The sequence below is a fragment of the Lates calcarifer genome, linkage group LG9, assembly GCF_001640805.2.
Source record: "Lates calcarifer isolate ASB-BC8 linkage group LG9, TLL_Latcal_v3, whole genome shotgun sequence".
NCBI classification, from domain to species: Eukaryota; Metazoa; Chordata; class Actinopteri; family Centropomidae; genus Lates; species Lates calcarifer.
In genome coordinates, this window is record NC_066841.1 from 1,669,119 (window position 1) to 1,694,557 (window position 25,439).

At 41.2% G+C, this 25,439-nt stretch overlaps 3 protein-coding genes across 5 annotated transcripts in view; all 3 read left to right on the plus strand.

Moving 5' to 3' along the window:
• Positions 1 to 11,745, plus strand: LOC108897265 (hippocampus abundant transcript 1 protein). Of its 3 annotated transcripts, XM_051072759.1 has the most exons (13): positions 1 to 310; positions 3,243 to 3,341; positions 3,936 to 3,998; positions 4,207 to 4,334; positions 4,510 to 4,624; positions 5,306 to 5,524; positions 5,917 to 6,030; positions 6,137 to 6,208; positions 6,785 to 6,897; positions 6,986 to 7,083; positions 7,246 to 7,409; positions 7,864 to 8,143; positions 8,247 to 11,745. In XM_051072759.1, the coding sequence occupies exons 1-12, from the start codon at positions 236 to 238 to the stop codon at positions 8,134 to 8,136; spliced, it is 1,533 nt and encodes a 510-aa protein (XP_050928716.1). In that variant the 5' UTR covers positions 1 to 235; the 3' UTR covers positions 8,137 to 8,143; positions 8,247 to 11,745. The 3 variants fall into 3 exon arrangements, with proteins under 3 accessions (XP_050928716.1, XP_018552325.1, XP_018552331.1); XM_018696809.2 differs by having other exon boundaries at positions 7,864 to 11,745; XM_018696815.2 differs by lacking the exon at positions 1 to 310 and having other exon boundaries at positions 3,275 to 3,341; positions 4,165 to 4,334; positions 7,864 to 11,745.
• An 88-nt stretch (positions 11,746 to 11,833) lies between these two features.
• Positions 11,834 to 19,712, plus strand: LOC108897249 (uncharacterized). Its single transcript, XM_018696792.2, has 7 exons — positions 11,834 to 12,611; positions 13,969 to 14,088; positions 14,174 to 14,551; positions 14,645 to 14,758; positions 15,665 to 16,240; positions 16,722 to 16,839; positions 16,959 to 19,712. The coding sequence occupies exons 1-7, from the start codon at positions 12,530 to 12,532 to the stop codon at positions 16,969 to 16,971; spliced, it is 1,401 nt and encodes a 466-aa protein (XP_018552308.1). The 5' UTR covers positions 11,834 to 12,529; the 3' UTR covers positions 16,972 to 19,712.
• Positions 19,713 to 21,557: 1,845 nt separating this feature from the next.
• Positions 21,558 to 25,439, plus strand: part of shroom3 (shroom family member 3) — a 47,370-nt gene continuing 43,488 nt past the window's right edge. The window contains 1 exon segment of the mRNA XM_018696779.2: positions 21,558 to 22,401. Coding sequence (XP_018552295.1) covers positions 22,195 to 22,401 — 207 coding nt within the window. The 5' untranslated portion in view covers positions 21,558 to 22,194.

Below are 25,439 nucleotides of genomic sequence, written 5' to 3' on the forward strand. Positions count from 1 at the left end.
TTTAGCTTGACGGTAACGGTGAGCTGTAGAGCCACAGACCTGACGACGGAGAATCTACCGGGAGAAGTTGTGGATGTATTTAATCTGTCACGGTTTATCTTCCCCGTTTATTTATCCCCTTTAACTCGGTTTCAGCCTCTTCGGGGCTAAATAAGGAGACATCCTGGAAGCACCTGGAGAACCGCGGATATCTACGCGGCATGGGTGCTTCGTGACCCGCGGCAGGTGTGAAGAGATGGCGGGGGAGCCACCGGCGGGCACCGGGCGGGTGGTGCTGGTCAAGAAGATCGTCATGAAGGACGGAGCCGCGGTGGGTGAAAGGCCCGCCATTTTATACTCTTATTTTGTTATAACTGCAACAACCTGTACGATTATTTATTTCACCCTGCGTTTATCCAGGAGATTTAATTATATTCTTAAAATGCGAATTAAATTCATCTTAACACGCAATGTACACCTTAATAATCGGCATTTAGTTTTATATTAGTTAATATTTATTTTAAACAGAAAAACATTGAGTATGTGTGTGTGTGTGTGACATAACAAGTCATTAAAACACATGACGTATCGGTTCATTTATAAATAAAAAACAACAACAATTGTTATTTTTACAGCAAAATGAGCAGAAATATGATCAGTAGACATGTAAATCAGCTCATATCTCTCTGTACTGACGGTTCCTATTGAGGTTTACTGTTTTTTATGGATGTAGCTGTGATAAAATAGATTGAATTCAGTGCCTCAAATGATAAAATGAATGAATTAATTGAGCCCGAACTGAGCCGATCTGGTCCAAAATGGCTGTGTTTTTTGGAGTGTGGTGGTGTAATGGAGATAGAGCACAGCAGGTTTAATGTGGCCCACAGACAGCTCGGCTTAGTGTGATGGTGCTGATGTGGTCAGGATGGATCCATTATCTGTTATGTAACAGCCCTCCGCCTGAAATACACTGAGGGCAGGCTCAGACTGCAGATTCAACACCACACAGCCTCCATGGCTGCTCTCAGCGTCCATTTTAACATCCACCATGGAAAACACTCACTCATTTAAACATTACTTTAACACTACATCTGGCTTATAATCGACTTTTTGCTGCAACAAAATGTCAGAGACCATATTAAAATGATTAAAATGACTTTTATCTCAGATATTATAAGACATTGTGTCGTTACAGCTTCAAGCATAAATGTCATTCAGCTCCTCCACTGTGAGGATTGGCTGTTTTTCTCTGTTTTACATCATTATAAACAGAATATTTTTGGATAGTTCGGACTGATTATCAGACAAAACAGGACGTTTGAGGACATCACCTTGGGATATGGCAATAAGACATAATAAAGTGATTGAAAAAATCATCAAGAGATTGATTAAATTTACATTACATTTACATTTTCTCATTTGGCAGACCAAACAAGAAATAAATTAATCAAGAAAATAATCAGCAGACTGATTTAGTAATCAAAAATAACTGTTAGTTGCATAATATGAGATCATATCACATAAGAGATCCTGATACAACTTGTGTTGTGATGAATTTACTGAGTTGATTATTTCTGAGTGTGTTGTTTTTTATAATGGTGTTAGTGACATGTGGTCTTTGTTTCAGGCCAGGTGACTGTGTGGAACCCTGTACAATAATAGTACTTGGTAATATGCTGTACATTTGTTGTGTAAATCTAGTGGAAGCTGCACATTGATTGATCTCAAAGGGCATTTTGACAAGTTTCAGCTTGTCAGGATACAACACTGCTCATTTTCCAAACATCAACTGCCCAGAAAAAACAGCAGATTTATCACATTTTCTCTCTGGTTAGACACATACAGATATATGGCTAATATACAGCATGTTGGACTTGTGTTGAATGACGAGGTGCTTTATTTGACTTACAATTTATCTATAGGTACAGTGGAGTCAGAAAGTATTCAGACCCCTTTACTTTATTGTGTTTTAACTTTAATTTTAAATGGATAAAATTGCCATTTTTTCCCATCAATCTACACTCAACATAGCTGAGAAAGGCACACACCTGTGTATACTAGGTCCAACGATTCACACTGCATGTCAGGACAAAAACCACACGGTGAAGTCCAAGAACTCTCTGTAAACCTCTGTGATAAAACTGTGGTGATGCTTAGATCAAGTTAAAAGTGTAAAATCATTTCTAAAGCCTCAGTAATTATGAAATGAAAGAAGTTTGGGAACACAAGGACTCTTAGAGTTTGGACGAAGAACCCAAAGGTCTTCCAGGTCTCTCTTAGCTAATACCACTCCTACAGTGAAGCATGGTGGAGCAGCATCATGAGGAAGGATGATCAACACTCGAGTGCCTCAAGGCAAGAAAAATAACATGGAGTTCAGGTAATAGCTGCTGGATATTTCAGTCTGAACTTAAGTGGTTGACCAAACTGGTTTCATGGGTAAAAACTGTCCAACACAGTTTCTGAAAGTCCAAAACAATGTCTTCAAATATTTGAATTAGTCCAACTAACAGCCCCAAACCCAAAGATATTCAGTTTACAAAGCTACAGAACAGAAGAGCAGCAGTGAATAACATTTTCTACGAACCTAAAGATAGAAAATAGTCCATATCTCCACCTAAATCCTGTGTATCTGTGTCAGTAGGCTGATAATCATTTCATGTGTGGTGCTCCAGTTTCATTCTTGCTCTATTTTAATCAGCTCCGTTAGAAAACAGGTTTGTCTCCCAGTCTGCGCTTTTATAGACGAGTACCTGTGCAACATAAAAGACAGTCATCATGCAAATGTTAGAATCTGTTTTATTGTGTTTATTAGTCTTTGTAGTTAAAACATTGTCTTATTGCTTAATGGAAAATTCCAGACAATACATACAGCATCTATGTATCAGCTTTTTTTTGTAATTTAATGTAACTCTGCCAGCAGTCGCAGTAATGGCTGCCTGGAGGGAAGGAAATCAATCTAAAAACCTGATAGATGATTTAGAAAATGATCGGTTAGAGTAAAATGGGTCAGAACTTGAAGTCAAAGGGGTATTCCACCAATATTGGTCCTGCAAGACATGAATCTGTGCAAAAATATTGAACCCTACAATTCCCATAATTCAATTTGATGCCATTTTTGATGCATGGAAACACTTAGGTATAACCTACATGATGTCACAGGCTGAGCCTCTAATCAGTAAACTGGTGTATTACCCTTTTAATTGTAGCGTCACATTAAATTCTAGGTCGCATATTGATGATAAAATGTGTGTGTGTTTCAGCTCCAGCAGGGTATCGGCCGGCCGAGTGTGTATCACGCGGTGGTGGTGATCTTCCTGGAGTTCTTCGCCTGGGGTCTACTCACCACGCCCATGCTCACTGTGAGTAACACTGTCAGGTGGGGTGGGGTGGGGCAGGCCAAGATGGCGGCCTCATGTTTGCGTCAACATCCGACCAGTTGATTGGGTTCAAACAGCGACGCTGGCTGGGCCTCAGCTCCCACGTGAGACTGAAGATAAGATTCATTATAGAGACTCATCAACACCTCGTTCTCCAGCCAGGAAAAGACACGAGTTGTGTCATCGAGTCTGCCTGAATTTATAGAGCTGTTAGTAACCGAGGGAGGTGGTGACAGGTTCAGGGTTTATTTTGGAATAACTGAAGGTGGAGCACTCGCATATAGAGGTTTAGCTTGGTCTGGAAAATGTAGAAATATTTTTTGTTGGAGAAAAAAGTGAGAATTCAGGGTCTGTTATCAGCATCAGTATGGAAAGATTTCAAACATGGACGCATGAAAAGTGACTGGAAAGTTTGTTTGAATCACATAATTCATTTTTTATTCTCCTTTATGACGTAAGGCAAGACACTGTTACATCCCTCATAGTTTGTATCGTGTAGCAGGATGTGTTGTTTCTATCTTTTGCTGAAACTGTTAAGTTTGTGTAGGTTTTTAAAAGTGTTTTCTCTTTCCGTAGGTTTTACATGAAACATTTCCTCAGCACACGTTCCTCATGAACGGACTCATTCAGGGTGTGAAGGTAAGAACCTTAATGACCAATGCTGTAGTTAACCACACATTTAGGAGGAATGCCTTTAATGATTTCAGCATTATTTGACAGTGTGATCTTAGTGTTCTGAAGATAAATTCATGTTGAATCTTGTTTCAAATGCAACAGAACAATAAAATGTTTCACTGTTGTACAGGGTTGTTTTTGTTGTCATTGACTCCACCCACTTCCTGTCAAGGGTCTGCTGTCGTTCATGTCCGCTCCTCTGATTGGTGCGTTGTCGGACGTGTGGGGTCGGCGCTCCTTCCTGTTGGTCACCGTCTTCTTCACTTGCGCTCCGATCCCTCTGATGAGGCTCAGCCCCTGGTAGGACGACCACTGACTGATGAGCACACTGAAATATTCCTCAGTTTGACACATAAATATATGAGCAAACAGATCGAAGGATCATTCTTTAGATGAAATGCATTCATTCAGGACAGTTATGGTAGTTTACGTCTGTCTGCCTGAAACTGAATCTGTTCACCTCCTCCACCTCCAGGTGGTACTTCGCCATGATCTCCATGTCTGGAGCTTTCTCTGTCACCTTCTCTGTCATCTTCGCCTACGTTGCCGACGTGACAGATGAAAGAGAGAGGAGTACAGCCTACGGTCTGGTAAGGAAGACTAGTTTTCCCTCTTGAAGCACCAGGTGCTCCTTTCTGAAATATAAAAAATATAAGCCTAAAAGTTAGGAGCACCGTTTAAATCGACATTCAATGCAACATATTCATATTTTTACCATGTTAACTGATAAATACTTTGGTAATAAACGGACAAAAACAATGTATTGGTTTGTTTTAAAGGAAAAAGTATTAAAATCTACATGAATGAACAGGATGGTTTGATTAAAAAAAAAAAAAAAAAAGGTAAAGAGAAGCAGCAGCAGCCAACACTGGACTCGACCCTAGGACGGGACAGATTTGCGACTCGCACTAGTGCTCCTACTCGTAAAATTTAGTCACACTGTCTCCACACAAAATCTGACTCATTGGTCGCAGTCTGGAGCCCTGAATAATTTTTTATTCAGCAAGAGAGCATCCATCCTAGACGTTCGAGTATGTCAGCGTTATGTCATCTCATAGGCCGTGAAATAACGTCACAATGACCTCACGGTATCAGACGAATCGATGCTGGTGTTGAGTGACTGACACTGAATCTGTAACCTCAGAGCAGAAACGGACACATCAGCTTAATCTGAGCACTGACACAAGCTCAGGAGAGAGGAAATATCCGACTAGACAACCTCCTTCACGTTTCTCTCTCTCCCCTCCTTCTTTCTCCTCTTAACCCTCCAGGTGTCGGCTACGTTTGCGGCCAGCCTGGTGACGAGTCCGGCCATCGGCGCGTACCTGTCGGCCTGGTACGGGGACAACCTGGTGGTCCTGGTGGCCACGCTGATCGCTCTGGCCGACATCTGCTTCATCCTGCTCGCCGTGCCTGAGTCCCTGCCGGACAAGATGAGGCTCAACACCTGGGGGGCGCCTATTTCCTGGGAGCAAGCCGACCCCTTCACTGTCAGTAACAAGTAGCACACAGTGTATTATCTGCTGGTTGAATAATGAATTCGTAGCAGACTGATTTGTTTTGTGTTGTAGCTGCACAACGTCTTTTCTCAGTGATTTGATTCTCTTCTCTGTTTCTGGACACAGTATATAAAGTGGAGACGTGGGCGAAGGCACCTCAGTGTTCCTCAACAGCGTAACATTATTTTAATAATTTAATAATGCTAAAAGACGACAGTGTATCTGCTAAAATAAAACGAGATAGTGAGTTTGAGTCAGCCTGTAACACTGACCCTTTGAGTCCCAGGTGTTGACTGATGACTAACTGATCGTCTGACAGCGCCGGTGTTGTATTTCCCGTCTCTCTGTCTGTCCCTCTGTCTCTCTCTCTCTCTCTCCCTCAGTCTCTGAGAAAGGTGGGTCAGGACTCAACCGTCTTACTGATCTGCATCACTGTGTTCCTGTCGTACCTGCCCGAGGCCGGACAGTACTCCAGCTTCTTCCTCTACCTGAGACAGGTGAGACACACCTCTGTCTAATGCAGTAGTGGGCTACATATGTTAGCTTTACTGCTATTGCTGCTAACATTAACACTAAAATAATCATTTCTGTTTGTCCCACCAGGTCATAAATTTCTCCTCCACGACCATCGCTGTTTTTATAGGAGTGGTGGGCATCCTGTCCATCGTAGCACAGGTAACAACAACACTGCAGATTATAATGGTCCTAAAACCAGGAAGTAAATTAGCATGTTAGCATGTTAGCACTTCCTGTTCCTTTGTCCCAAAGTCAGTGTCTTTTTGGTTAAATGTCTGAAATAAGGTCTGTGGTTTTAACACAAGCTCCAGACATTTTCAGGTTTTATTCTCCGACATAAAGTCGGTCAGTAAATCCCCCACTCCTGATGTTTGAAGCTTTTACGTGTCTTAAAAAAGGCGGTTGCTAACGAGTGTCTAAATGAGACTACAGAGGTTGTCGGGGACGTTAACATGAAAACCCATCTACTCACCAGTCCACCTTTACAGCCTCGTTGTGTTTCTACTCACGCTCTTTCAAACTCTCACTAACTTTCTAAGAAGAAAGGCTTTTGTAGAAGAACTCAGAGCTAAATGAAATGACCAGTTGGAAGCTTAGTGGTGGAGACGTTGACGTCATGTGACGTCCAGGTTGAACAACAAAAATACATCATCCCTTCGTCTTTGTCTGCCACATCACACGTCTGTGGAAACACCTGAATATTCCCTCTCTCTCTCTCTCTCTCTCCCTCCTCAGACTCTCTTCCTCACCCTCCTGATGAGAACTCTGGGTAATAAGAACACAGTCCTGTTGGGTCTGGGTTTCCAAATCCTTCAGCTGGCCTGGTACGGCTTCGGATCAGAACCATGGTGAGATCTGAGTGTGTGTTTATGCTATAATCATTCGACAGGTGTAAAGCAGACACACACACACCTTTAACTATGTGTGTGTTAACAGGATGATGTGGGCGGCTGGTGCTGTGGCAGCGATGTCCTCCATCACCTTCCCAGCTGTTTCTGCTCTGGTGTCACAGTCGGCTGATCCTGATAAACAAGGTGACAAAGACAATAACTCCTCCTCTCCTTCTCGGATCAATAGGTCAGCGTGTTACTATAGATTTCTCTGATGGAGGCGGAGAAATAAATGCACTAGCAATATCAGAACATCCAGTGTTCCCTCTGTCAGCAATAACATGACCTGTCTCCACCCACCTGCAGGTGTGGTTCAGGGGATGATCACAGGGATCAGAGGTCTGTGTAACGGTCTGGGCCCGGCTCTGTACGGATTCGTCTTCTTCCTCTTCAACGTCGAGCTCAACACCATGGACCCCATCCAGGGAGACTACAACATCGACCCCCTGCCTCTGCACAGTCCCACTGAGGTACTGCTGTTTTCTGGTCCACAACGATGCGTTTCAGCTACACTGTTCAGAGAAATTCCACTTGTTACTTTTGTCCTGGTTCTCCCCAACCTGACATGAAATGATCGCTACATAAGCAGAATCTGTTTCCTGTTTTCCTCTGCTCGCTTCTAGCACGTTTTACGGCAGTAATCCATCTCTGTCCTCTCTCAGGATCTTTGGGAATCCGATAAAATGCTTGTCCCTGACTGTTCTGGCACAACAGCTGTCCACCATGTTCACGTTTTATAAATACAGCAGAAAAACAAACAAATTAGCTGCTAGTAGCGACATGCCTGGCTGTAACTTGAACAGCACACTTTCCTGCCAACATGGTGGTGTTTTCATTTCAACTGTTGCATGCTGGGATTGCTTGACGTCACCTACTGGAGCTCTGTAGACAAAAACAATCACCTTTTCTGTCTTTCTTCCTCAGCGAGCACTCATCCCCGGTCCGCCCTTCCTGCTGGGGGCGTGCACCGTGGTCATCGCCTTCCTCGTCGCTCTCTTCATCCCTGAGAAGCCCACCTGCTCCTCCTCTTCCTCACAGCTGTCCCTCAGCGACAAGCCCCGCCCGGAAAGCAAGGAGTCAATGTCCTCGCTGGCCGGTGTCCACATCAACACGCCCCTCCCGGGCAGCGACGAGGACACCCCTCCCACTGCCAGCGACGAGGACTTTGAGCCGCTGCTGCAGGACAGTATCGTTTGATGGACAGGTAGAAGAACCACACAGGGTGGGGCTAACGTTGTTGTTTTATTGATTGACATTTTGCAAAAAAAAAAAAAAAAAGAACCAGTAACACGTTTTCTTTGCCGCAGGGCGGGACTAAGTGTACTTTTAAAGTGTGATTGACAGCGAGAAGCTCCAACAGCATTATTTCTTTGCCAGAAGGCGGGACTAACCTTTTGCTTCACTGACCAGGAGCAGCGACAGTAACATCATTGCGAGCGTCCAATAAGGACTGTTCTTTAACGAGGGGGCGGGAGCAAAGAGCTGCTATTAAGATGTCATTATTTAATTGGACGGAAGAGCCGGTGGGGATTCAGTTTAAACGGAAACCATCATTTGATTGACAAGAAGAGGGACCAACTGTCTTTGTTTAATGGGACAGTTGCAGACAGTTTTGGGATAATCCCACATAAAATCATCTGAGAGAGACGTATGTTTGAAGTTCTCACAGAATGATTATTGTTCATCTTAAAGCTTGAAGTTGTTGATTGTTTTTGTGACAAGAAAAGGTGTTTTTACCTGCTGTATCATTTCGAAGCAGTATTTTAATGTTGTGTTTTATTTCTTACTGGTTATTGTATAAAGGAAACATGTCTGCAACATATTTACAGCAGCCAAAACATCAGTGTTGATTTATACACTTTTTTTTCTTCTTGATTAACACTTTTTTGTTAAAGTTTTTTTTTCTTTCTGCCAGGATTAAGGGATTTTTATTATTTTTAAGTGTACAGTATCTTATCTGCTATGAGCTATTGATGCTAAGGTATGAATGTGAAGACCTGAGAGATGAATCAACCACCTTAATTTCAAAATATCAGTTGTAATTGCTGTAATTGTCTACTTTCCTTGACCAAGTTTCCTTGTTTAATTTTAATTTCTTTCAGTCTACTCCAGAACAAGAAATAGGAAAATATTTCAGGCTATGGTAACTGATCCAAAATGTATTTAGCAAGACAAAATAATCCAGAATGTTACCTCACTGGATAGTTTTTACTCTTTAATTTCACCAGTTATTGTCCCCGTTTGTCACTCTACCTCAGATAAGCGTCTTTTTAAATCACACTCAACCAGGATTTACTCACATTTGCTCACTTTTAGTTTTAGTTTTATATCATAGTCACTTTATGAAAGTGCTGCTGGCTACTGAAAGTGGGAAAACCTCAGAGCTGCAACTCTGGTGTTAAACAGTGTTAGCAGTCCAAGCACCAACAGTGTGTGCTCAGATTTTTATTTTTTAATTTCAGTGAAAAGCGGTTTCTGCAGACTAAACTGTCTGCAGGTACAAATGTGAAGTTAAATACTAGAAAAACACTTACCTCACAATATGAGGTGCAATCAAAAACTTCCAAGACTACCTATAAATACCTGATTTACATTTGGCCGCAGTTCTCGTCACCGGTGATTATCCTTGACTTGCTGAAACTGCAAATGTGCCTCTGCAAGTGGTCACAAACATGCATGGTCCAGATGTTGATTATGCGACATAAACTGCAATACTAACTCATGAAAGTTGTTGCTAGCACCTGCTGCTTGCTGTGCTCCGTTTGTTAGCAACAGAAACAGTCTCAGAACTTTTTGATCACACCTCGTAGATTCTCTGATTTGGTGCAAGTCCAACAATAACTGGCCTTGTAACATATTTTTTCCTCTTGTCTCAGGATTACATTCTTAAAATGTCACCAGTTTTGGTGTATATATCCAGTTGGTGCTAATTAGACAGCAGGTGGCACTGTCACACATTTTTGAATATGTAATGATAATATTTAGCTCCAGGGCACCAATGGATTCTAAAAATGACTCCTAATTTGGTGTGCACATCCTGTACATGCTCCAGATTTTTTATACCAAACTTGGTGGCACTATGATGCCTGGGTCACACCACTCACGCTGCTACTGCCAGTGCTGCTACTGCCAGTGCTGCTACTGCCAGTCCTATCTTTCTACATTGCATTTGCCTTGGACTATGGCCATCAATGATAGAATGTTTGGTTTAATTTCATTATAAATAAAATTTTAGTTGAGATAGTATTTGAGATGAATCAAGGAAAATAAAGCGAAAGGCGTCAGTTTTACGTAATGTTGCTAAAATGACCATAACGGCCACGGGAAGTGAGGTTGCCGGTGTGGCCCAGGCTCCTAGCTCAGCAGTACATTGTTTAAACGTCACCAAATGTGGTTCACTCATACTCTACGACCTCCAGTATTATAATACCAAACCTGGAGATAATCTGACTTTTTACATTTTTTAAAAATGAGTTTATAACACTTACTTGGCTGCCCATGGTGCCATGCTGTCATCCAGCGCCTCCCCAGAATGTAGGTTTAGAAACACCACTGGGTCAGCAGCGTGATACCATGGAGCTCTGGGGTCAGCGTGCCTTCAATTCCAAGTTGCACCTGGTGCTTGGACCCTAGTATACTCTCTAACAAGTCTATTTTTTCCTTATAACTGTGCGATCAGCTGGTTATTTATGTGCTATGGGTGTCTCATAACCCACAGCTCTTCACTGTACAAACAGTTACTGTATTTGACTCAATTTTTCTAGCTACATGTTGCAGATATGAGGTTTTTCCCTGACAGCAGTGACAACTGCTGTGAATGAACTTATACTTGAAGCATCAGACGAGAGATTTTACGAGAGCTTTAGAGAAGACTTAGGAAGAATGCTGATGAGTTTAACAGTATGTAACTGGCACAGAGTGTACATAGTTATTTGTTTTATGACCTTAAAATGTAAATGTACATGTGAATATTATGATTTGTATATAATGTAAGTGAAGTGTGGGGTTGGCTTGTTTTATTGTGGCTTTTAAGAAGGTTTTCCTTCATTTTATTTTTTTCCTGTGAAGCTCAATAGCAAGAACACAGTCTGCGTGAGGAGGGGGGGGGGGGGTCGGTTCCCTTTGTGCAGCTAATTATTAGACTAATTAGTCTGTTTTATTAGACTAAAACAGACGAATAATTCCCCCCTCCTTCTTCTGTTATTTACACCTGAGTATGTTCACATGCACACTAATATCTTATTCCGTCTGTTTGGTACATGATGTTTAGATGAAACTAAGAGCTGGTTATTCGTATCCCTGCAACTCATTTACATTTTTTAAATAAAGTTTGAATCGTGCTGGATCAGATCAGCTTATCTGCCATTAAACATATCTGCATTTCAATGAGTTCTCCCATCAAATCCCATTAAGTTTCCTTTCATTACCATAATGACAAAGATACCTGTTTTTGCTGCCTTTATCGTCTGAATACACCACTTTCTTTCTATGTAATTTAAGCCTCTAAAAACTAAGATGAGTGATGATTCAGGTTTCTGTAGCCATGATGATATATGAGCAAATACAGAGACCATAAGCAGGATGTTAGTGTGCATTTTAAATACTTGTGTGTTATTTAAGCGACGACTGCACTTGCTCAGTTATTCCAGTGTAAATATTGTACATGGACTGGATGTCTGTACATGTGACGAAACAAAATGTACATGATGGGGGATTCACTGTAAATACACTTTGTCTGGTGTCTTGTCTGGAAGTGTACCAGCCACTTGGTGGTTATTGGAAATTAAAACAGAGCAACACTTGCAAGATGTGTGCTTTATTTATTTATTTATTTTTATTTTGTTGTATGGTATGTGTTTTGGAAGTTCATAGTGCATTTATTTAACTACACACATTTTAATTACGTACATTTTGATAGATTTACTTCTATAAAAGATTAATTTCTTAGCTATTACCACTTTAATGGTTGTATTTTTATTTTTTTAAATAAAAGAAATTTTAAATTCAGTTCATGTTTGACCTTGGAAACAGCAGATGACAAAACAGTCTCACCACAAGCTCCCTTAGTGGTTGATCTGAACCAACAACTATGTCACATGATCTTCCTCAGCTGATAGAAATCTGTCATTGAATTGTAAATGTTCAAATTTGCATTTTTTTCCCCCTCCATCTTGGCTTAAGAAGTAATATTTAAGGTTCATTCTTCAAGTGATCAAAAGCTAAATGGACTTTGATGCAGTGTCAAGAATGAACTTTAAATCTTGACATTTACTGTTGTTATATTTTTAAAAAATGATTAATAGTTTTAAATCTGTCTCGAGGTGATTAAAATAATTTAAAATATTTAATAAAATATAATTAATTTAAACAATCAGCTGAGCTCCATTAACCCTATTTGGAATTTTTAAAAAGAAATGTACAGTAGAATAGAGTAGAAGGACCTCTGTTGTTATTTGGGCAACAGCTTCTCCAAACAGCGACCTCTACCGGGCAATGCGAGTTATTGTTCAGGATCGTCCAATCAGCGCCTTGATTTCGGGTCATGTGACCCGGCAGCCGAGTAAAGACGGACCAAACGGCAACAACAAACATGGAGGCGTCTCCGTTCAGCTTCACACCGGAGAGATACTGGACGGAGGAGAAAGAGAGGGCGCTCATAGCGTTTTTCTCCAGTAAGTCAACTTTACAGCTGCAACTTCTCCTTCCGTGTGTAAAACAATTTTAAAAGTTGCTGTTTTCATCGATATTTTTGCTCGGGAGGTGCAACATTTGCTGGCAACCGTTGCTCGACGACACCGACGGCTGTTAGCAATGAGCGACACGGACAGATAACAGCAATGGCGACTAGCAACTGAAGTCAAGTTAGCTGTTACTCCTCTGAAACGGCTCCTTAATCGCTGTTTATGTCTTATAAACTTGTCGCCTGTTGTTCTGTATAATAAAATTAGTTTGCATCCTTTTAATTTAATTTAAATGATTTGGAAACGGGTTGAAAAACAGATAAATTCAGTCTCTAACGAAAGATGATTTTAGGATGACAGAAGTATTAACTTTCTTGAGATACAGTTAATACATCAACCAGATCGTTTGTCATATTTACTTAGTCAACTTCATCCTATATCTGTGGTTGTACTTTTAGTTTATAAAAGGTGACAACTGAGACTGTCCATTTAAAGTCATGATTATTGTCCCGTGATGCTCCCATAAAAAACACTATCACCATGTAAACAACATCTACACCTGATCAAAGCAACTGAGCAACACTACAAATAAATCACATCCTGAAAACCACCACTATAAAAGTACCAGCATCACAACAGAGCTCTGGTTACAAGCTAGAGTACACTTTATTTTATGTACTTTACAATATATACTTCAGTTTGTACTTGTGTAACCTAAAAAAAAACAAAAACAGAATTGGAGTATTTGAAAAATACATAATCTTTGTTTCTGACATCTCAGCTTCGATAACAAAGGAAAAATGTGGTGACTGTTGTTGACCTCCATCCAAAACTACAGGTGGTTAAAACTGGATATTAGAGACAATTTAAGTAAATAAATATAAATTCATTTTAAAAGTTACAGAGCACGGCAATTTTCCAGATTAAAATTGTAAATTTGCAAGAAAATAACTTGGATATTCTCTGAGATTAAAGTGCTCTGAACAGGCCTACTTCACTGACTGTCTTTTCAAAGTCTGGATTCTTATGATGATATTTATCATAGTATTTCAGTACAGTATTGTCAAGTGTAATACTGTTAAATCTAATTGCAAAGTATGATTTGATCAGGTCATCAACTGCAGGCTTTAGTGTGATTAAGTTGATTCAACGAGAACTTTTATCTCACAAATTTGCAACTTAAATTGTTGAAATTCAGAGTTTTTTTCAGAAGATCTATGAGAAAATACACCTACAATGGCCCTAATACATCGTCGTAGGTTCAAAAGCACGGACACTGTGAAGCATTGCAAAGAAATGTTAAATAATATTATAGTGCTCAAGGATCTGGTTTTTTTTTATCTCCCAGAGCACAGCTGTCTGTGGAACCACAAGTCAGAGAGCTACAAGAACCGACAGCTGCGATGGAAAACCCTGGAGCGCCTGAGGATCCTCCTCTCAGCTCACCCCCCACCTGTACCTTTCACAGGTAAGGCTCCAGGTCAGATCCAGCGATGCTCAAACCTCAAATCACTTTGAAGGAATAAAAAAAAAAATCTATAACTTCTTTCCAGTGGAAGACATTAAGAATAAGTTCAAGAACCTTCGTACCACCTTCCAGCGTCAGTACAAAATGGTGAAGGCGAGCAAGGTGTGCAGGTCGGAGGACGTGTTCGTGCCGCAGTGGAAGCACTATCAGCAGCTGATGTTCCTGCAGGGCTGCTGGGACCGGGACCAGGACGACGGTGTCGACAACCAGCCGCTGTCGCCGCTAACTCTCCTGCAGGAGGAAAACCAGTCTGTCCTCACATCCCAAGGACTGATCATCTCCTTCCTCCCCAGCCCGTCCACCTCCTTCCCCTCCACCTCGACCTCCAGCGTCTCCTCCAACATGATGGTTAAATGTTACTGGACCGAAGAGAGGGAGCGCGCCCTGATAGCCTTCTACTCTGGTAAACAAAACACTGACTAGACCTTCAAAATAATATTATTATATAGGGATTGGTTGAGTGTTTGATGGCTGATGGAGTTGTTGTTGTTCACAGAGCACAGCTGTCTGTGGAACAAGAAGTCTGAAAACCACAACAACCGTCAGCTCAGACTGAGGCTGCTCGAGGCTCTGAGAGCCCAGCTGTCCGACCACTCAGTGTTGTTCTCGGGTAAATATCACATGACAGTCCTGCTTCTTTTAATGGCTACATCCCAACACACCATCTCTGTCAGGGTTAGGAGCTCAGTTCCTTTTCGCTTGTTAAGTCATGACGTTACAACCGATGAAAAATACTGTTTCTGGGTCCAACTTTGCAGAGGCTCTCCTCGAATTAGGAAAAACAAAAAGTTTGATGCGAGCAGGTGCTAACATTAGCCAGGTAACCTAGCTAACATTAGCACCAGTTAACACCTGTTGGTAAAAGTGGGTACCCCTGATAAAAGCTATGGGTTTCAGGGTGTTTCTTGCTATGAGCCCACATCTTTGTGTTTTGGTTGTCAGTCCTTTTCTGAGCTACTAAGCTAAAGCAAACAAAGCTGGACTTAGCTAGCTATCCTCGCCCAGCTAAGGTGAAAATAGAGATCTATATCTAGGTATTTTTGCTATTTTTTTAACCTAAAAGTGGGTACCCCTGATATAAGCTAATGGTTTTATGGTGTGTCTTTCTAAAAGCCCACATCTTTGTCCTTTTCTGTGCTCCCCTAAAATAGCGGAAATAGCTAGCTAAGGCTGTCTATTTTCACTGAAACTGGGCGTAGATAGATAGCTAAGACCAGCTTTATTCGCCTTAGCTTGGCGGCACAGAGACAGACTCATGGAAACACCTTATGGAACCCATAGTTTATATCAGCGTTACCCACTTTTACTAGCCAGTGCTAAACCATGCTAACGTTAGCTAGGTTAGCTGGTTTGTTTTTCTTTATTTGTTTAAAAATATCAACTTATCAATTGCAGCCATTCTCTTCTCGGATCTGGACACAGGACACAGCAATTTCAACAAACATTAAACACGTTAAGATAGAAGATGTGAGGATTAGCTCTCAGCCTTGTGTAATGTGAGTCCTTTGTTTTGCAGTTGAAGACATAAAGTGCAAGTTCAAGAACCTTCGGACAGTTTTTAACCGTGAGTATAAGTCGGTCCAGACCAGCAGGGCGTCCGACAAACCCTACATGTCCAAGTGGAAACACTACCAGCAGCTGCTCTTCCTCTGCGAGTCCTGCGACGAAGACGACAGCACAGATGACCTGCAGATCCTGATGCCGCAGGAAGACAAGGACCTGGACCACGGGAACCAAACGCCCTCCTCCACCCTGAGCAGCTTCTCCTCCGCCTCCACCCAAACCAACAGTGTCAAGGTCAACAACAACTCTGCCGCTCCCTCCTCCGGCTCCAACGCCAAGACCAACACCAGTGCTGCAGCGTACCAGATGTTCCTCTCTGCACCTTCGGACAATCTCAAACTAGAAAACCAAACCGCTCCTTCCACAACCTCCCCGTCTACATCACCACTGGACACCAAACCTCGTACGAACCCCTCTCCTCTGAATTTCTCTGTTTCCGGTCCAGTTCAGTCAGACAACAGACTGAGCTCAGACTCCCGCTGCCACTGGAGCGAAGCCAAAGTTCAGCAGCTCATATCATTTTACTCTGGTAGGTGGTTTCACCATTGACGTTCAAGTGATTAATGTTGCTGTTGAATTTGTTAAATGTTTAATGTTTTGCCACATTAAATATTTATTTTGGTAACAGCATCTATACAACGACTTTGTTTTGGACCACCTCTTCTAACAGGAGCAAAAGTTTAGAAAAGTATTTTTGTAGTCCAACCCTGAAGTTAGCATCACCCTGGTTCCCTCAACAAAAAGCCAATGGGATTTTTTTCATTGGGTTTTGGATTATTGCAGAAAATAAAGTCTGTGATCAACAACGGATTTTATGTCGGAGAATAAAACCTGAAAATGTCTTGAGCTTGTGTTAAAACCACAGACCTTATTTCAGACATTTAACCAAAAGCACACTGACTTTGGGACAAGGGACTCTATTTAAGAGCAACTTTTAGCCTTAGGATGTTTGGTGAATACTGTCACAGGTGTGTTTTTATTTTGAATTGAAGGTGTCTCTCCTCTTCCAGAGCACAGTTGTCTGTGGAACCACAGGTCAGAGAGCTACAGGAACCGTCTGCTGAGACAGAGCCTGTTTGGAGACGCTGAGCAGCCTCCTGTCCGACAACGAGCCGGTCCCATTCACAGGTAATGACGACAGTGTTATTGTAACAAGACAAGTTTGTCAAATCTAATCAAACACATAATTTGCCAAAAGTTGTTTTATCGGCTGAGACTAATGACCTCTGTTATTCTTCACTCTTCAGTGGAAGACATTAAGACAAAGTTTAGGAACTTGCGAACCATCTTCCAACGTGAGCACAAGGCGGTGAGCTCAAACAAAACCTGTGGGTCCGAGGACTTTTACCTCCCAAAGTGGAAACACTACCGCGAGCTGATGTTCCTCTGCGACTCCTGCGATGAGGATGAGCGACCTGAGGACCTCCACTTCCACGAACCGCAGGACTCCGGCCTCCTCCACCTGGATGGCCAAGCCCAACCCTCCTCCTTACACTACCACACCGCCAATCAAACCGCCACTAAACTGGGCATCACGCCGCAGAGCCCCGAAGCCCCGCCCTCGCCAACTCCCCCAGACTCTCAGCGCTCCTCCCCTTCCTCCTCCCCGTCTCCCTCCACGTCCTCCTCACGCACCGACAGCCGAGTGTCGGGACGGAAACGAATGAGCCGCCGGGCGCCGGCACTGCTGGGCCCCACCACCAGCGAGATGCTGGACTTCATGAGGACGTTCTGTCAAAGTCAAACGGTGTCGCCGCACGCCGGATTCCTGAAGTACGTGGAGGAGTGTCTGAACGAGACGCCACCGGACAAAGTGAAGAAACTGAAGAAAAGGATAATTGAGACAATTCACAGTGTGTCAGAAGAAGTTTAATGTTTCGCTGTCAGTGATTTTCTTCTTCTTGGGTCGTATTCTTGTAGCTTTGGCCATTGTTTCCAAGATGATTGATTTTAATGTTCAAATTCCATGAAGATACCAACAATATCCAACTCTAAATAATCTCCAACTTCCTTATCCTGTCTGTAGGTGCTTTTCCATCCACCTGTTTTATGTACATTTACAATTTACAACGGAAATTTTAAAACTCTTAATAGTTTGTGGAAAAGCTGGTGCAGAAACAGACTTAGTGAATAGACAGAAACATGAGATCTGTAACCTGCCACTATTTAGCACATGAAGCAAATAGAAATGTTGCATTTCCACTATTGTTTTCCATCATTTGAGGTTTGACTGGAGCGTCTGCTTGTGGTGCCCTCCTCTCCTGGGGATTTGCTGCCACCAGCTGTTTATCTCAAAGAACCAACTAATATTAGCATAACAGTAATGGATGGAAAAGCATATTAACTGAACTTTGCAGTTGAAACCTGGCTCATGGCTCTCAGGTGGCTTCCAGGTTTGGTACTTTACAGCCTCTTGATGTTCTTTGGCGACCTGCATAGTACAGCTCAAAGCCTAAATTATAGGAATGATGACCAAGTGACCGAGTCACTAAAATATACTACCCACCAGAAAACAAAATCACTGCAAGAAAAACTTTCTGTTCTCAGACTTGTCTCATCTGGCTCAAGTCTATGTCGTCAAATTTGTCTTAAATCTAAACTGCACTTTTTCAGCTTAATGTAGGTTTTAAGTTTTAAATGCAAGTTAGCTGTTCAGTAACATGTTTACTAATGCGTGTTAACATGGCTTCACTAATAATAACTTGGTTAACAGCAGCACTTTGCGTTATTTCACTAATTTAACATCTAGATTTCATCAAGAAATCTTAATGCTAACGATAACATGCTAACATACGAAAGGTTAGCATGTTAATAATTAGATTTAGAGGCTGTTCGTTGTGTGTCATTCTGACATTATTTTTGGTAAAACCACAACAGGAAGAAAATCTTTCTAAAGCACTACAGTACTTTAAAATTAGTTTGTGAATAACTTGTTGCCAAAATTTATTCCAGACAGCCTTCACAAAAAAAGAAGAAAAAAACCTAGCATGAAACCAGGAGAGGTGGTTTCAGAAAAACTTTGGCTTCATTCCTTGTGCACTTTTTTTTTTTTAAGCTAATGTTCAGATTTGACCAAGAAATTTGTGTTGTTGCTTTATGTTGTTTGAGAGAAATGTTTCTGTTCAGAGGGGTTAAACCCTGATGTTTTTAAAGTTAACTTCTGGGGAATGATCCTCAGTGGCCAAAAAAAATCAGCCTTCACCTTAAACACCTCATCCCCCAGTTTTCTGGTGAATTTGAGACGATGCTTAAAGATCAATGTTTTTTTAGAAACTTGAAGAGTTCAGCCATTTTAAAAACTCACTTTTGTCACTTTTTGTTTTCTGAAGTGCTAAAATTCAGAAAGAACATTCGAACAAACTTTTTATACCTCTTTATTTATTTTAGTTTTAGCACATAGTTATTATTACCAAATGTCAGTTATTAACTAGAACTGACAGAAAATGTAAAAAATGTAATCAAATTTGATTTTTATGTGCTTTATTATTTGCCATATTATGATGTTAATGGACACTTCTACCATTTAAGTACTGTATCTTTTAAATATTGTATTATCAGTCTGAAAATGTTATATTTACCCTTTTTTATAATCAACTTGTTGAGCTTTTAATCCAGTTTCAGGCCCATTATCAGCTGCTTCTTGGCTGTAAAAATATTTAACATTTATAGACCTGTAAGATGTCTTTTTTTAATTTGTCTTTTTATACTCTATGCATGTAAGAAGTTTCTTTTTGTTCAGTGTTGAATATTTAGGTTATGGTGAAATATAAATCTCCTCAAGCAATAATGGTTATTTTCTAGTACCAGCTGCTTTTTTTTTAATTGCACATTTATATAAGATAAATTTATATTATCTTCTCTGGTGTTTGCATATGTTTGTTAAAATTTCACCCAGTGCCTTATGAGAATCACAGATAACTGCATTTCATGTTGATGTGCAGGATTTTGTCTCAACGTTTGACTTTATATGTGTATTATATAATTAAATGTATATGTACAAAGTTTAGTTCCTTTATTTTCTTCTGTTTTCACTTGGGTTATTTAAGTGTGCTTGTATTATTTAAAGATATTTTTAAAGGGAAACTAAGTAAAATCAGTTAACACATGTTATTTAACTGAATAATAAAAATAAACTTCTCTGTTTTGCTACAAGTTGAACCATTGACTGTAATTCTCCAATATTCCTCTAGATGGCGACCTGTGATCACACCCCATGTCCCCTGAAACCCCGTCTCCATCACCGGTCCTCACAGGGAAAACTTCCTTTACACAGCAACCAGGTATCTTTATTCCCCACTCAAGGGCCTCTTCATTGCTTGTTCTGGAGCTTTTGATCGTTTAATCTCTCTAAGTCACCTGTCTGATGAAAATTAGACACGATCAGGACATTTCAGCCTTTTACAGACACAGCCTCTTATTCACACATGATCCATTAAAAGCTTAAAAGTCTAAACTCCATCTTGTCCTGTCAGTAAGGATTAGTCGCCGCAGACAGAGTCGTAAAGAATTTGTCTTCTGTTTGACCCACATCCATCAGACTGAGCTCCAGGCAATAAAACGTCACCGTACCTGAAGTCTCCTGACATTTAATCAAATGCCTTCTGTGTCACCTGAACCTTGTTTTTTTTTTCTTCATCCAGAAACCCAGGGCTCCTCTCTGCTCTTTATAAAAGCCCCTGCGACCTGTGACCCCCCCCTGTTAGCTGATACACTTGACGACACTTCAATCAAACCACATTCCCCAGCACCAACACGCCCAGCTCCAAGCTGCTTTACTGGAATTCTGCGTTGGTAGAAGTCAGCAGTGGAGAGTGACTGTGATCACTGGGAGTTCAAACCCTATCGACGTGCCGAAAGCTTTTACCTGGACTATCCAGGTGTGTCTGAAAGATTACAGGTAAGACTCAGGTCTAAAACTGATTTCAGAGATTCGTGATACTTGAAATTTTTGAGATACTGACAAAAAAATCTTCCCAAACAAAAAATGATGTTCGACAGCCGCTGATGAATCCTGGTCTTTCCTTTAGTTCCTCCATCACACTTGTATTTGTTGTTTTTATATCCTTTACCTTTACATCAAGGTCCAGGACGCCTTTAAATGCTTTGATGTTAGATGGTCAGATTAATACATCGCAGAAAGTAGTTCATCTGGAGCACACTGAGGCTTTATAGGTGCTATAGGTAAATTTTTGCTATTGCTACATAGCTAACATTAGCGTTAGCATTTGTTTACTCACCAAGAACTGTTTTTACAAGAGGATAGAGATTAGACTGGACATTACAGTGACTCACCATCGCAAAGTGGTATTACATGACGGGACGGGGCTAGCCAATTAGCCTGTTAGCATGCTAACTTCAGTAGAAAAAAATAATTGATAGAAATAGAACACAAGAGTTCATATTGGCGTTTCTTTCCACATGTGGAGACAGCACTTGGCTGAGTAAAGGAATAAAGTTTGAAGCTGAACTCGCAACTTTTCTTCTAAACTGGTAAGTAAACAGACGCTAATGCTAACGTAGTGATAGCAAAAACTTGCATACAGCATCTTTAAATCTGTGCTGTTGCTGATGAGATGTTTCCTGATCATCAAACAGTCCTATGTGTAAAAAGAAAAAGAAAAAGAAAAGAAAAACTGGTTTATTTTATTAACCATGTAAACGATTTGATCCACCCGGCGGTGTAAACCTGGTTTTTCTGTGGTTAATCTGGTTGCGGTGTGAATGGAGCCCAGTGCTGCAGAGTTCAGCTCTGCTGTGGAGGATTGGATTACAACTCATCAGCACACACACAGGAAACACTCTGCTTTCACTCCTCCATCCCTCTTTTATTCACAACAACAATCCTCTTTTTTCCTCTTATTTTTCCAGTTATCTCTTCTCTTTAAGAGTCTCCTTTCTTTTATTCTTCCCTATCTTCCTCTCTTTTTTTTTCCTTTCAAACTTCTTACCCTCTCCTCTCCTGTCCCCCTTTACTCCACCTCTCTCTCTCTCTCTCTCTCTCTCTTTTCTCTTCGCTCAGTGAGTCGCAGTAAATCCTATTGTGATGCTAAACTGATTTTCAGGGGAGAGAGGGAGAGTTTGGTTTTCTGTTTGAACAGATCTGATCTGACCTTCCTTCATCTTGGAGTTTCTTATTTATTTATTTATTTTTTAATCACTTTCTCCTCTCAGTAAACTTTTTAAATCTTCACCCCCGGACCTCCAGCGGGTGCTCTCTCCGGGTGTAGTTGGAGCCTGTCCGCCGGAGGATCAGCCGCCCTCCGCGCTTCAGGAATGCACTTTGCAGGAAGCACGGCTCGTTGCTCGGACACCTCCTGCCTTCCTCCTCCTCCTCTTCTTCTTTTCTTTGCCCCTTAACGAGGAGTTATAAATGAATGAGGGAAATGCGCTCGTGAAGGAGAGATCGTTTTCTTCCGGGCCGCAGCCGGGCTGAGGAGCAGAGGAGCCCGGAGTGAGCGCTCTCTCTCTCCCCCCCGGCCGGGCATGGAGAGCGGCGGCGGCGGCGGCGGCGGTGGTGGTGGAGGTGGTGGAAGAGCTGGCGGCGGCCGGGCGGGGATCCAGCAGGCGGCGGGCGGAGGTGGAGGAGGAGGCGGCTGGGTGCTGGTGGAGGCCCAGCTGCAGGGAGGAGCGCCGTGGGGCTTCACCCTGCAGGGCGGCCTGGAGCACGGAGAGCCGCTCATCATCTCCAAGGTACGAGACAGGAACCAGGGTCATCAGATTATAATCTGTGTTACTCACGATTAACGTGATATTTTCAGTCCATAATGAACTGATGCAATCCCTATATGATACTTAAAGTATTGATTAATGACGCCATAGTTTAGTATCAATTATTGCTGATTAATCGACTAATGTTTGCTCATAATTTATAGACTAATGTCAGTGCTGAAAGTTGTTCTTTATCTAGATTTAAAGCCAAATAAAAACACCACAACTTCAGTAAAAGCAGCGTTAGCAAGTAACTTAACTCAAGTACTGTACTTAAGTACAATTTTGAGGTACTTTACTTGAGTATTTCCATTTTACACTACTCTATCTTTCCACTCCACATTTCAGAGGGAGATATTGTACTTTCTACTCCACTACATCCATTTGACAGCTTTAGTTACGTGTTAATTTTAAGATAAAGACTTTACACAATGGATTAAGTAACAAGTTTTTAAAATGCAACACATTTTAAGATGAAATCTGTGGTTTTTCCAACCTTTCTGGCTTCTTACATCTCACAATAAACAGTGTGTGGTCAGGTAGACTGCAGATTAAAGAGTTGCTCCAGCAATTTTAATAATGCACAAAACTGATTTTAGAAAGAAATGATCAAAGAGAGATTTGTTTCCAGTTGCATTGTTTAAGTTTCACCGTCTCTGCCTGAAAACTCAGACTCTGGTTTACATAGTTCTGGTCTGAACTTCAGGCTGTTGACTTTAGAAAGCCGGAGCATTTAAGTAGAATAAATTCCAGACCTGTATCTCGACCAGTTTATCATTAATCAATAAACTTCAGATAATAATCATGGCATTCAAATTGCCGTGCTATTTATTTATGATAGCTCCAGCTGTCTATTTATAGTTACAACGATAAACTGATGTTTTAATTTCTGACTGATACTGTTCAGTTGAATCATGACTCAGCTTTAAAACAATGATATGACGCTCAGGGTTATTTCTCAATTAATTCATGAATCATTTTGTCCATAAAATGTCAGAGAATTGTGAAAATTACTTGTCACAACAAACACTCCAAAGTGACGTCTGCAGATGTTGTCGTTTTGTTCAACCAGTTGTCCAAACCTCAAATATATTGAGTTTAATCAGTAAATATTTAGTATTTTTGCTTGAAAAACAACTAAAGTGACTTCTCAGTTTTCTGTCAATCAACTAATCTATTAATCAAATAATCAATGCAGCTCTAGACGACTGAAAATAACACAATGCAACCAGTTAATTTATCAAAAGACTTAATTTGAACAGCAGAGACACAGATCTGTCTTGCGTCCCCTAATTTCTATTATCTTAACCTGCACCTGAATTTATCTCCAATATCTAACCCTGTTTGTGATCACACAAACACACAAACACCTCTGAAAATGACCTGCCACTAAGGACAGGTGAAGAAAAACCTTAAGATGTCTCCACTAAGATTTGCATAAAGAACCAGCTCTATCACAGACTGATTGAACTTTAAACCCAGTTTACTGAGGCAGCAGTGTGGGAAACATGATCCAACAGGGCAACAGACTCCAACCAGATTAAGTTGACTAAACGATTGCCACAGCTGCCAGTAAAATCAACAGCTGCTGAATCATTATCCCATTTTTTTAGCTTGTTATTAGTAATAATGTGAGTTTTAGCCTCAAAGAAAACTGTGGATCTTGTGTTTTTAAACATAATGTGTGTGTTAATCTTTGGACATGACAGGCTGATCTTATGTTATTGATATCTGATTTGTGATGTAGTTAAGCTGCTGTAATAAGGAAAATGACCACTAATGATTCCCTCTCTGTCCTTACAGCCATCCTGGCCTCATTTTATTAAAATGCAAATCAGCTGGCTGGTGTGTGTGTGTGTGTGTGTGTGTTGTGTGTGTGTGTGTGTGTGTGAAGGTTATTCTGGGACTGAGGCCAAACGGCTGTAAAATAGGACAAGAATGTGAATTACGTGTTTTCCTGGGTGCTTTATTTCGTACTGTATTCAGATCAGTGTTCGCGCAGGTCTCCATGTTTGACCGTCTGTATCTTTGTCTTCCTGTCCTTCACTTTAATCAGTGTCTCCATTTTACTATACAATCTCTGTCTCTGAGCTAAGGTCGCTAAATCTGAAAACTCTGCTCCTCATCATCACCTACACAGATCTTTCTGTTTTATACTCGTGAGAAAGCAGAAAAAGTAGCGAGGAATAATCAAATAAAGGTGTAGTTCTGGTTCTGTAGTTGGGGGTCAGAGGGTCTCAGTGAAGACCTCTGTTAATCCAGGCAGGTTAAATGGTCTTAATGAGTCTTAATGGACGCTCACAGGAAAGCTCAAAACAAATCTACACTCCACACTTCAGTTGTTAACGTTAGATTTTAATGCAAACACTTAATAACGTGATGTAGCAGCCATTTTGAATTCTGATGCCGGAGTTGGTGGGGTTGCTCCGACATTCCGAGTGGGAAGTCCATCTTTAGGGGGCGTTCCAGTTGAAACTTCCGACTCCCGACTTCCGAGCACAGTTGGAACGCACAAAAACACATCAGAGGAGGAGAAACGGCGCAGAGGATATCTTTGTTTTTCAGTGTATTTCACTGTGTAAAAACACATTTTGATCAAGTTTAATTTGTCACTCTGTTACCAAAACACAAAATTGACTTTATGTGACACAAACTGCTATAAAAAGTAAAATTAGCAGAGTGTCATTGATCCAAGTAGCAGCCATCTTGAATTCTTATGTCAGGGTTGTTCCGACTTTCTGAGTTGGAAATCTGACTTCAGGGGGGCGTTCAGGTCGAAACTTCTGACTCAGAGCTTAGAAATCCTGACCTTTGAGTACAACTGGAACGCACTTTGCCAAGATACCATAGATTAGCATCATGGGAAATGTAGGATCCAGTGTTTTGTTGAGGAGAGTCCTGTCTTTTTCTTTCTGAGAAATACTGGAGCTAGCGCTTCCAAATATCCCTCTGATTAAACAATATAAAAAGGAAAAAATTAAAACCATAATCTGCACTACTCGAAAGAAATCCAGTACAGT